Source organism: Lagenorhynchus albirostris, chromosome 15, assembly GCF_949774975.1.
Source record: "Lagenorhynchus albirostris chromosome 15, mLagAlb1.1, whole genome shotgun sequence".
NCBI classification, from domain to species: Eukaryota; Metazoa; Chordata; class Mammalia; order Artiodactyla; family Delphinidae; genus Lagenorhynchus; species Lagenorhynchus albirostris.
In genome coordinates, this window is record NC_083109.1 from 65,542,694 (window position 1) to 65,556,171 (window position 13,478).

General features: G+C 49.7%; 1 protein-coding gene across 1 annotated transcript; it reads right to left on the reverse strand.

Moving 5' to 3' along the window:
• Positions 1–301: 301 nt before the first annotated feature.
• UMOD (uromodulin) lies at positions 302–13,169 on the reverse strand. The gene is made up of 10 exons (XM_060123369.1): positions 13,076–13,169; positions 11,131–11,907; positions 10,927–11,034; positions 9,583–9,791; positions 8,484–8,632; positions 5,928–6,173; positions 3,245–3,407; positions 2,573–2,654; positions 1,399–1,440; positions 302–363 (listed from the first exon to the last, which is right to left on the reverse strand). Exons 1-10 carry the CDS (start codon positions 13,167–13,169, stop codon positions 302–304), a joined length of 1,932 nt encoding a protein of 643 aa, XP_059979352.1.
• Between the last annotated feature and the right edge of the window lie 309 nt (positions 13,170–13,478).

Sequence of the window (13,478 nt, forward strand, 5' to 3'; positions counted from 1 at the left end):
AAATACTTATTGAGTGAATAAATGACTCACAGACTGAGCTTTTCAAAATTATTATTTTGTAACACTATTTAAGGAGATAGGGGCCTCATGTGCAGACATATCACAAGTCCCATTTTGAGAGAAGGCAGCATTTAAAGACACAAGCTGTTTTTTGGTAGCAAGGATTAAAGGGGAGAAAACAGGAGCAGAGTGACTGAAATGTGGCCTCCTTTCTCTGTGAGTAGAGTGCTAGCCTGCATCGCCTCACCAGTCAGTAGGAAGCGAGTTGGTAGCCACAGAGCACAGGGTTTCCAGCCACTGATCACTGAGACATCTGGGTCAAGGTGGCCGACAGAAGCAGAGGCAACCAGACCTTCAGGAGCCCTGAAAGGAAAGTGATTACAGGGCTGCTGCTAGCACTGATGTGCACATTTTATGTGCAAAACTAACATGAACTGCTTCCTCTAAACTGACCAATAGGAAAGGACACCCTCTCTGGGCTGATCAGTTAGAAAAAGGAAGCTTTCTCTTTATCTGTCCTGAAAACCAATTAGAAAAAGGTGCCCTCCCAGGTAGGCCAATCTGAAAAGGGCAGGCTCTCCGCAGGCACTAGCCTTGGTATCCCCTCAAAAGGGCACTTACTCAACCTTGGTGCCCTTGAGGGATATTCGCAAAGGGTAAGCCTCTTGGGGATACCTTGACTCTCCAGCTCTGAGCTTACTGATACTGGGATGAACTAGCTCAGGTCAAATACTAGGTTGGTGTAACAACCTGCTTGGATCTAGGTGCCAGGAGCCAATCAGGACACGAGTTACACGGATTCACTTTTCGTCCAGATTTTCAGTCAATTCAGTGGCCATAAAAATCAAGGGCCGTGAAAATGCTGCCGGTCCCCGGCCTTTGTGGTCAGAGGAGCAGAGAAGCAGAAAAACAGCGTTTCTTGTTTTTCTGCTGTGTTCATCCCGGCACTAAGCATCCTGAAAAAGGTGTCAGAGATGAGCCTTGAAGCTTCAGGAAGTGCCCAAGGTTCAGATCTAGAGTGTGTGCTTGTTCACTGTGTACAGGTGTGTAACAAGCGAGTATGTGTCTGTATATACAGACATGCACACATGCAGCTACAGCTGTCATGCACCTCTGTGTGTGAATGTGAATACGTGCACGTGACCTCGTGTGTGTGTGAACGTCTGGGTGATGTCTGTTCTTGTGCACCTGTCTGTGCGCGCCTGCGTCCATGCACACTGTCGTGGGACAGCATGGCCATGTGTGCAGCCCCAGGTCCAAGGCTTTCCGTAAGTGCCGTCACCTCTTCAGAGCTCAGCTCGAGCAGGCCAGGTACTCCAGCATACCCTGGGCCCACAGATAAAAGCCCCAGAGGAAGGTTCTGGTGCAATTCCCTGTGCAAAGAGGACCTGAACTTACCCGAGCTACTGGGAGCAGCCCTTGAGACTGTGGCCTGGCTCCCTGTGGGAGGAAACAGAAGGATCAGTGCATGGGGAAGCCTGGGTGAAGCCCCTTCCATCTGCTCTTCCTTGCAGCTAGAGTGGTCTTTTTTTTTTTTTTTTTTAGAGTGGTCTTTTTGAAACCCCAATCTGATCATGTCACTCCCCTGCTTTGGACCCCTCAGGGGCTGCCAGCTACTTTCAAGAGAAAGGCCCAAAACCTTAGCAAGAACCACATGTCTATTATATTTCAATTAAAAGGAGGGGGAGGAGGGGGAGGAGGGGGAGGGGGAGGAGGGGGAGGAGGGGGAGGAGGGGGAGGAGGGGGAGGAGGGGAGGGGGAGGGGGAAGGGGGAGGGGGAAGGGGGAGGGGGAGGGGAGGGGAGGGGAGGAGGGGGAGGGGGAGGGGGAGGAGGGGAGGGGAGGGGGAGGGGAGGAGGAGGGGGAAGGGGGAGGGGGAGGAGGGGGAGTGGGAGGGGAGGGGGAGGAGGAGGAGAAGAAAGAGAAGAAGTACTTTAAGGCCTCTCACATGGTTTGGTCCCCAGCCTGCATCAGCTCGCCCTCCTCCTTCCAGCCTGCCTGGCTTTATCCCAGTTACTCTAGCACAGAAGGCTCCCTCCTGCCACAGGCCCTTTGCCCATGCTCTACTCTCTCCCTGGGATTCCTCCCTCTCCTCTGCTTCTCCTGACCCCTCTTAGTTAATCCCTTCTCAATTTCCAAACCTCAGCTCCATTCTTCCCGAACCCTCCTCACTAGGTCTGCTCCCCCTGCCGTAAGAGCTCAGAGTTCCTGATCCATTTTCGTGACTGCACTTATCGCAACTGCAGAGATACATGATTATTTGAATGATGTCTCCCCTACTGGTCCATAAGTGCCACATGAGCCAGCCTCGTACCTGTTGCTGCTCATCCTGAGACCCTAGCCACTAGCACAAGGCCTGGCACAAGGCAGGCATGAGAAGACAGCTGTGCAATGAATGAATGAATGAGAACCGGCAAGAGGAAGGCAGCTTATAGTCTACCTCGCCTCGCAGAATTTACTTGCTCCAGTTCTTCAGACCCCAGTAAGACCCCAAGTGCCAGGTTCTGTCACCCCTCCTCATCTCCAGAGAACATTTCTTGCCAGGAATGTGGGGAAGGGAGGGGCCCTCTTACCTTTCCGTGTGATGGGACCCAAGTTTAGGACATGGGTTTGGTCTATGAAGCCTCCCCTGCGGAATCTGGTCTCGGAGCAGGTCTGCAGGGAGAGGGTGACAAAGAAACCTTTCCACAAGGGAGACTGAATGTGTCCCTGCCAGGGGGAGTGGGCTACACCCTTCACAGGAGCAACCTCCTGCTTCAGGCTGGGACTTGAGGATGGTAGAGGCAGGGGTTGTTAGGAGATCGGTATACGTGAGCTCATGTCCCAGCTCTACCATATGTTAGATGTATGATCTCAGGAAAGTCACTGAGCCTCTGCGCCTCTCTCCCCATATAGAAAAAGGGACAGGTAAAATACCTCCCTCCCAGAGCCGCTGTGAAGTATTAAAAAGTTAACACACATAAGTCGCACTCAGTGCTTCAAAATGTCAGTTTCTGTTATTAGAACACAAGCTTGCAGATAAGCCAGAGGTTCTGTTGCACTGCCCTGACCCCACCTGACTTCCCCACAGCCTAGGTCTCCTGCCCGGCTACAGCAGCCTCATCTTATTGCTCTGTCTACCCCTGTACTAAAACAGAAACATGTCTATATGTTTTCTTTGAACCTGTGGCCAAATGTCTTCGGTTATGGGAGCTGGGCGTGGCGGAGGACGTGGCGAGCAGGCTGAGGGAGGGGAGGTGACTCACAGGTTTGCACTTTTCATTCACGGTGTCGCAGAGGTACACTTCACAGTGCAGGTAGACCAGGTCATAGTTTCCAGCAAAACGGAACATCTGGACAGAAAAGCGCCCCTGAGGGGACTCCCCATTCTCCTCCACTTGGATGGTTGAGTCCTCCGTGCGTGGACATCTGGGAAGGTTACGTCATATAACATGGTTGGTTAAGCAAACACTCTGGGGCCAGACTTCCTGGATTTAAATCTCACTCCACCACTTATTAGCTGTGTGACCGTGGGCCATTTACTTAACCTTTCTGAGCTTGTTTCCCTATCTACGTAGGAGGAATAATAATTGTAACCCACACCATAAGATAGTTGCAACGATTAAATGAGTTAAAATTACAAAGTACTTATTACAGTATGTGACGTACAATAGGTGATACATATATATGATTCTAAAGTAAAAATGTCATCGGTACAGAGCTGCAACCATCCTAAAGTCAGCACTGCCTGATTTCCCAGGAAATGGCATGCAGGAATCATTACCTACCATTTATTGGCTGTTCACTGGTGCCTGGTGTTAATTTTAACAATGGAAACGTCTGAGCACTGAGGGCCACTGACCAAATTGGAGTGTGTATGCTCATCTACACACATACACAACGCACCCGAACACATGGATAGAAACTCAAAACTGCACGTTCGGAGACTCACACGGGTGCTGGGCTGGAGCAGTACTCTCAGCAGGCAGATCAGGTACCCTGTCTGCTCTTTCACACGATCTGCTCAAAATGGATTTAGAAAAGGGGCTGAAGGCTGATTGCATAGGAGAACGGAGAAAGGAACTTCTGGGGGTGGTGTTCCCTCTGCTCTGTGTCCCCTACAATTCAGATCCGACTTCGCTTGGCAAAATAAAAGCCCTGAGGTTAAGGGGACCCACCTCATGAAAGGCAGAGAGAGTGGCATCCAGCACTGCCCTCGGCAGCCCCAGGCACCCAACCCAAGCAAGGCACCTACGTGTCTCCTCTGGCTGCCCATGGTCTCCCCAACTTGTCTCCTCTTTACACACCCCGTGATATTCTGAGCCTCTCACAGACTGGCGGTCCTCAGCCCAGCTCCCACCCATGCCATGGCAGAAACAGGGCCACAGCCAGCATTTCTTCATGCTTCTTTTTCAAAACTTTCCAAGCTTCCCACAATGTACATGCTCTACCTTTATACTCAGACAAAAAAAAAAAGCTTAAAAAATCCCTGCATGGTAGGTTTTATTTATGCCTATTTCACATACGAGAACATGAATATCCAGAGAGATGAGCTGACTTGTGTCTCAAACTAAGAAATAGCAAAACCAAGATATGAACCCAAGTGTCCATGATGCCCCAATCGAGGTCATGCCAGCATTTTCCAAATTTCAGTTCTTTTTTTGCCTTATCCAGAAACCGTCTCCATGAATGCTTTCCTGTTTCCCAATATCTGTATTATTATTTTACATTATTATATTATTATTACTATTTTTCTTTAAATCTACACACCGTTTTACTGAAATACATCTATTTTTTAGAAGATCACAACCACAAATAGCAAACCAGTATTAGTTGCCAGATATAAAACATGACCATACTAATACATATAAAGTAAAACAGTGCTATTACATTTTACTTAGACACTGTTGACTGTAAAAGGCCCCAAACGGACTTCTGCTCTCCTTTCTTTTCGTTGCAAAGGGAGATTAGCAAATAACAGAAGTGTGAGCCTCAGATGAGCACCCGGCTGAGACTTCCCCCCTTGATTTGACCATGCAGATTCTAAGAGAACTGAAACAGAAATAGGTCAGGGTCTCCTGGGAGTGCTCTCTCTGATTGTTCTATTAAAATTGCAAATGCCCTCCCCTTTTCCTGCTTAGGTTTTTTCCCATAGCCCCTTCATCATTAATATGCCACGGATGTCACTTTTGTTTAATTGTTGGTCTCCCTGCTTAGAATATCAGCTATATGGGGGCAGAGATTTTTGTCCCTTGTATTCACTGTTATTCACACAGCCTGACACACGTAAACTTCCAAAAATATCTGTTCAATTTATGAATGAAACTGTGAGCTACTTTCTCACAGTGTGGTTCATGGTTCTCTAATGCACTTGAGCCCAAAGCAGCCCATCTGTGTCCTGCCTGTTTCAGTTGGCCCTTGGCTAACCGTACCTCCACTGCACTCCTCCCAGCCAAGTGCCAGCCTGCTCCTGCCTGGGGCTTGCCTCTCCATCAGGTTTCTCATCCTTTTCTGAGTCCTGGACCCCCTCTACCATCTGGTGAAGCCCATGCTTCCCTCCTCAAAAATAATGCCTTAAATGCATAAACTAAATTACATAAGATTATAAAGAAAACCAATTAAACATAGCTCTTAAAATATTAAAACTTTTGATACATGCATTATATATTTACATATCTATTATATAAATGTATATATATTTACAAGTGCATGGATTCGATATTACATCAAATAATATCTAGTAGAAGTTCTAATACTATAGTAACTAAAAAGTATGATGTGTGCAAATGTTTTCATATGTCCTGCTAATATTTCTGTGGTTTCTTGCCTCTATCATAAGGAATGGCAATGCTAAACTTCAGCTAGAGGTGAATGAATATAAAAATGTACTTTGTACCCATCCAAGTCCAAAGACCCTCCCTGCTCCCAAATTCCATCCATGGGCCTTACCTGTCCTGGATGATGAAGTACTTCAAGGGGTCTGTGGCATTGCTGCTAGGTGTGGCATAGCAGTTGGTCATCAGCAGTGCAAACCGGGACAAGTCGCCCCCATCCAGCATGGTGCCCACATAGAGAAACGCCTCGGTGGACAGGGTCACGGAGGAGCCTTGGTAGGGCTGCACGTAGGCAGGGCTCTGGAAGAGCGCCATCCACACGGTGAACGTTCCGGTCCCACCCATGCTGATGTTTAGGGCGCTGCGGGAGGAGAGGGGCTGGTGAGAGAACCAGAGCTGAGAACAACAACAGACAGGTCATCCTTTCTGGTCTGCATTCCTAAGCAGGTCCTGGCAGTTACTTGCATTTTTATCCAGCAATAGGACTGGAACCCACCAACCATTGCTCTGTAAACTACACACAGGTCACTTAGGGATCTTGGTGAAGTGCAGGTCCTGGTTCTGCAGGTTCTGGTTCTGTAGGTGTGGGGTGGGGCTCAGGGTTCTGCTTTTCTAACGAGCTCCCGGGTGATGCTGCCGCTTCTGATCCATAGACCGTATTTTCTGTAACATGTCCACCCCTCAGGTGTGGCCCTTGTGTTCAAGAAGAGCAGCAAGCACTTTCTCTAGGGAATCACCGAGATTCCGTTTTTGGTCTTAATCCAGAACAGTTTAAAAAGATGGGCTATGAGTCCTACAGGCCTTAGTCAGAGTTCTGGCCCCACCTACAGCAGAAGATTGGGGGTTGTAAAATGGGTTATTTTAAATCACATTAAAAACAGCCACACTGACGTAGACTCCATGGGATTATCCTACAAAGGACACTGAAAGACTGAAGCCCGAGGAAATGGGGTACATGAGGAATAGTCATGTGGAAGTCCATTTCAGAGGCGAGAATGGGGTTATTGGTTTGGACTTGGTTAGACTGGAATGAGATTTCTAGCTCAAGCCAGAGAGAGATCTGCATACAGATGTGTTGTTCCCTGCAACCTACCAGGCCTGGGACATGGCCACGTTGCTCCAGGGCACTGCTTGGCCAGGTGATGCTCCACACAAAGGCAGACAATGAGTAACTGTCTTCCTTCAAGTCAGCCAAGCACCCTCATCAGTGCCCAGTGCCCTTCCCCAAGTCTGGTTGGCCCAGGGAACATGTGACCGTGGGCAAGCTTCAAAGAAAAGGTCATGGTAGAGTGGGGACTCTATGCCTGGCAGCCTGGGTTTGAATCCCAGCTCTGTCATTTACTAGCCTCTACAACTTTGGACAATTTACTAAACCTTCTTTGACCTTCAATTTCCATATCTGTATAATGGGAATAATAATAATACTTACACCTCCTGGGGTGCGCTAAGCTTTCAATGAGATGTTCCATGGAGAGCACTTAGCACAATGCCTGACATATGGTCAGCTCTCAGTAAACACTTGTTATTATTACAACTATTATTTTTTTCCAGTATCAGCTTCATTGGCTTGTGATTCATCCTATTCAGAGATTTTCAAGTTTATTCAGCAACAGGATCCTTTTATTCTATTAAATAATAAAACTGATAAAGATGTGGTACATATATATACAAAGGAATACTACTCAGCTATAAAAAAGGATGAAATAATGCCATTTGCAGCAATATGGATGCAACTAGAGATTATCATACTAAGTGAAGTAAGTCAGAAGGAGAAAGACAAATACCATATGATATCACTTATATGTGGAATCTAAAATATGACACAAATGAACCTATCTATGAAACAGAAACAGACTCACGGACATAGAGAACAGACTTGTGGTTGCCAAGGCGGAGGGGGTTGGGGAGGGATGGAGTGGGAGGTTGGGGTTAGCAGATGTAAGCTTTATATACAGAATGGATAAACAACAAGGTCCTACTGTAGAGCACAGGGAACTGTATTCAATATCCTATGATAAACCATAATGGACACAACATTGTAAATCAACTATACTTCAATTTAAAAAATAGGAAAAAAATAAAACCTCATGTGGCCCTCAACGTGGGTGGAAGTTTTCTGGTTCCCACCCCTAAATCACCTCGTTAAAGACCCTCACACTCCAAGAAGCATAAATTGTAAACCCCTCTTTATTCAAACTCCTTCCATTTACAGAGAAAGAAACTGAGGTCCAGATATGGGGTACAATTTGCCCAGTCCCATAGCAGGTCTGAACTGAGACCTCTCCCTCCTTTCCTCTGGTCCAACCACCCTACCCCTCTGATAAGCCAGGGACCCTAATATCGGTTTCACCTCTGCAGAGCACTTTTGTTCTTCTAAGAAAGACAGTCGAGCATTGCCAAACCCATTTCACATATGAGAAGACTGACACTCAGAGTGGGCCATCAACTTCCCAAAGCCATCTGTGGGATGGAGCTGGGATCTGAAAGCAGCCCCCAGACTTCCTAGCTGGGCTCCTTAGGGGCTCCTTATGGAGTCCAACACTACCTCCCAGCCACCTCCCTCCACCCAGCTTCTTATGGGCGGCAGTTGACAGGGAAGCTAAGGGCCTGGTGCCTAAGGGGTTGTGGGGTGGAGCCGGCCAGGGACGTTGGGGACCCTCTCTGGCCGCACCTGACCATTGGCTGCAGGGAGGTCTTCAGGCTGACTTTCATGTCCAGGGGATAGGAGCACGCAAAGTTGATTTTGATGTTGCGGTCACGGATGATGAGCTCATCTGCCAGGTAGAGAGTGTTGCTGTATGTGGCATGAGTTTCATTCCTCTGTGTTAGGGTGGGGAGGTGGGGGGAGGGAGGGTGGAAAAAGGGCCATAGAATCTGAGTAAGATTCAAAGCCAAAGGTGTTGAAACTGCCCTCCCAGTTTCCGTGAGCACGACTCATGTGCTAGCCCCCTTCCCTCACCCCAGCTAAACTCTCATATTGCATCATTGCACTGACCATGCAATGACCCTAAGAGGCAAGGCAAGCATCTCCCTGCCTCTTGAAAGGAGACAGAAGTTCATGGGAACTGCGTGACTTGCCCCTGGTCCGGCGGCTCTAACCAGCCTGAACTCTTCCCATCACCCCATGCTTCCTCTCGCAAACACTACAAAGACTGAAAACCACGTACCGGGTCATCATTAATGGTGGAACTTCAAAAAACTATATCTGGCAAATGACAATTTTTTCCTTGTTTCTTTTGTCCTCTTTCTTTTTCTTTTGGGGGATGAGGGAGAGGGGAGGAAGCAGAGCCCACTCACACAAGTGTTTACCTCTGGGTCCCTTTGGAGGAGGCTTCTATAGCTGAGGTCCTGGGTCTACAAACATCAGTGATGCAGACCCTGCCTCCCAGGATGGCCAGAGACAAACAGATCTGCTTCTGAACTCAGCACTGATACCTACTGGCTTAGAACAGTCATTGCACTGTCTGGGCCTTACCTTTCCCATCTGTAAAATGGGGACCTATCACTATGGATCATCCTCTTATTTGCAGCTAACATTTACCGAGCACTTATTATGTGCCAGTCACTGTCCTAATCATTTCACACACATTAACTCCTTTAACCCTCTTAACCCTATGCAGTAGATACTATTATTACTCTATGTTACAGCTGAGGAAGCTGAGGCACAGCTAGGTTAACTAAGTCACCCAAACTCACACAGCTAGCAAGTGGTAGGGCTAGGCTTGAACCAGGCAGTGCTCTGACCCTGTCCCACATTGGCCAGAACGTACCGTCATCACCGTCCCACAGGGCCCATCCCTGGCTGGGGTCACCACGGACATCCAGTCCCGGTCGCCCCTCTCAGTGAAGCCCGAGCACTGGCTGTCCCGCAGGTACATGAAGACCTTCTCAAAGCCCAGGCTCTGGACCTGGCACTTGCCCAGGGACAGCTTAATGTCATTGACCCCACATTCTAGCCTGCGCTCCAGGAGGGAGAGATCTGAAATGATTAGAGAAGGCAGGATTGGAGGGAGGTCTGGGACCACAATTCAGGGTACAGCACATCCCCAGGGCCCAGGCCCAGCTAGCCAGGTTGGCCACCAGCTGGGGGTACTCAGACTCGCTTTGGTCTGCCGCTGTGGTCTCCCTTCTGAGAGAGATGGAGACATGAGACTGGATTCCCAGCTCACTGGATGAATCCACGCGACCAACCACCAGACCATGTTACCCTAAGAGTAGGTTGTATACAAAGAACAGTATTATCTTTGGGTCGTTCACTGCTCAGGCATTAAATAACATTGAATCCCAGGAAAAGAAAACAAAACAACACAACAAGCAAACAAAAAAAGCTAATAAGTTAACTGCAATTTCTTTCCATCCTTTCTACATCAAGGAGACAGTCCTCAATAGCTGCTAATGTTTTCAGTGCCCTACACTTGGTAATTTTCCTTTGAAACAACAGAGCGCAGACCTCTGGCTAAGCATTTGCAGCACATAACAAAATACGGTTGGACTTTTTAAATTTAAGTATTTACACAGCTGCTGAAATTGAATAACTTTCTTTCATTGTATTCATTTTTACTGTCACCGTCTAGGTAGGGTAAGTGTTACTTCCCACAGACAGACACAGCAGTGAACTTCGATGTCCCAAGTTTACTTAAAAGAAGGATGTGACTAAAATCAGGACTGGAATTTGGGAAATACTAGCCTCCTTCAGTCATTATACATATGGGGAAACAGGTTTAGAGATGGCCAGGGCCCAGCTCAGGGTCCTCAGCTGGTCAGTGGAGGGCCGGGCCCAAGAAACTGCAGACTGTGGGCCGCGCCTGCATTCTTGTGCTGCAGGAATATGGTTCAGGTAGCCTCGGGCCAACAGGTGGCAGCCACCTGCGTATCCACTGTGGTGCAGGGGGCCTCAGAAAGAAGGCTGGGGGTGAGGTTGTTCCCCAAGCTCTGGGAGCCCAGAGAGCTTCTTGCTGGATTAAATGGATGTTACCGGACCGGCTTTCCACTCAGATTGGATAATAAGCATTCCCTGGATCATCCCCACAGGCCCCCAGTTCCCACACAGGAATGTGTCCCTCCCCTGGTCGCTGACATTTCTCAGCACCTCCCCTCCTCCCCGCTGGCCTCACCAGTGATGCTGAGGTCCTGTTTGCACTGGCAGTGCCATCTGCCATTATCCGATTTGCAGTCCTCGTCTACACTGCACTCCTCACACGTCCCCTCCACGGAAGCGGGGTCTGCAGGATTATAGACAGACAATCAACAAAGATGCGCTCCAGTCCCTCGAGGCGCCCACGCGGCCCGGTGGCGGTGGCAGGGAGTCACCCACTCACCTGTGCAGTAAGCCAGATGGCACTCGGGGGGCGCCGTCAGGTTGTAGACGTAGTAGCCGCCGGCACAGGCCTTCACCTGGACGAGCGTGTCCCACAGGCAGCAGTGGCCGCTCCAGTGCGCGCAGGCCCTGCGGCTCACGATGCCCTCGCTGCTCGACGGGTGCGTGCCATTGAGCCACACGGGGGCGGCCGTGTTGCAGCGCAGGACGGGCACGCAGGTCTCGGCCAGGCGCACGCCGCCCTGGCCCACGAAGCGGTACCAGCCGGCCACGTCGGAGTCACAGGCGTAGCCCGCGCCGTACTGGGCGCTGCGCCAGTACTCGTCCAGGATATGGTGGGCCTGGCACGGGTCGGCGCACACGAGCGTGTCGCCCTCGTGCACGCAGTCCAGGCCAGGCCCGCAGGAGCCCGGGGAGCACTGACAGTGCCTCCCGTCCCCCCAGTAGCCCGCGGGGCACACGCACGAGTAGTTGCCCTCGCTGTTGACGCAGGAGGCCAGGGTGTGGCAGTGGCTGAGCCCTGGCTCTGCACACTCATCCACGTCCGTGCAGCCGAGCTCGGAGCTCAGGCGGAAGCCTTCGGGGCAGACGCACGTGTAGGAACCTGGGGTGTTCACGCAGCTGCTGGGGGCGGAGCAGTTGTGTGTCCCAGGAGTGGCGCATTCGTCCAGGTCCTCGCACTCGAGGCCATCGCCAGTGAAGCCCGCCTGGCAGGAGCACGTAGTGGCGGCCCCATCCTCCGAGCAGGTGGCATTGCTGTGACATTCAGAGCAGCTTCCTGTGGACAGAAGAGACCAGACTCAGAGTGGAGGCCGCTAGGCCACTGGTCACCCAGAGACTCTTCCCGTGTCCCTTAGGGTACCCACGTTCTTTAAGACTTAGCTCATAGCCGACCACCTTCGAAAGAAACAAACCAAACTCCCCTGATGGTGTCTAAGCATTGCCTTCAAGCTGTGTCTTCTTTTCAAATGTCCACCTTTCCACCTCCAGAGGAATAATGCAGAGTTCTTGACCTTTGGTAGCACTTAGGTGACCCTGTCACCCCTTCCCCGACTTGGTACATTCTATGCCTTTTGCTCAGATCTCCTTCCCTGCTTCCTCTCTCTATCTGGCGGTGGCAGTCACACTTTGTTCCTCTGTGACAATAATAATAAGATCGTATGGAGAAATCCAAACGAACCTTCTGGCCAACGCGATAACAGTAAAGATAGTGAGCCGTTGTTTATTAAGCACCTAGTATATGCCAGACGCTGGGATAGGCACTTTCTATTCATTAGCTCATTGAATCCTCTCCAATGGCCCTGGGGAATGACTTTTGTATTTGCCCTTAATTTAAAGGTGAGGAAACGAGATTCAGAAGTTTTAAGCCACTTGCTCCACTGGTGAGCAGCAGAGTTAGGACACAAACCGAGGTGGCAGGACCATAGAGTGTGTGCTCTTAACCACGACAACACGACGGTATTTACTCTCTGTCCCAAAGTACCCCAGCTGGGGATTGTGGGGTGGTGGCCAGCTCCCTTCTCCAGGGAACAGCTGGAGCAATGTACAGCCCAATGGAATGGTCACCTAAGTGTTAAACGGGAGGTATTTGGGAGCCACCTGGGTGTGTTCACATCTCCTGTGTGGTGGAATAGTTCTTGACCTTCCAGTGAAGTGCCAGGGGGCCTTCGTGATGTTCTGGACTTTTGTCTCTCAATATGTGATCCAAGGACCACAGCAGCAGCATTATCTGGGAGCTTGTTAGAATGCAGAGTCTCAGGCCCCACTCTGGACTTACTGAATCAGAATCTGCATTTTAGTAAAATTCCTGGGTGAGTCCTATGTACATTATAGAGTAAGAAATGAATTTAGAATAAAGACTGTGCAAATCCCAAGCATGATAGGAGAGGGATCGAAACCGCCTCTGCTAACGTGGGCACTGCTCACTGTACGCACACAGCACTTACTCGCTGCCGAGGCGTCAGAGGCTGCAGCTATGACGACCCAAGAGGTCACCACCACTACCATCCACATTAAGGTCGAAGAGAAGAGCCACTTCATCTTTTCTGCTCTTCTCAGCTACTTCTGGTCTGGGGAGACTTTCCCAAAGGCAAGGAAAGGTTGGCCTCTTGGGGTTTCCAACTTGTTCTTGACACCCGAAGTCCTGTGAACAGAGACAGATGGGATAAACACATGATTTAACTTCCAGCCCCACAGTTGGGAGGAGTACTTTGGTTGTGCACTGCGTAAGTCCAGGAGATGCCATTTATGTGAACCACAAAAAGTGTGTATTGTTGTGGCCCTTGCTTTGGTGGGGTTTTCCTCTCTGTGGCTCTACTCTTAACTCCCACTCACATCCCAGCATCAGCT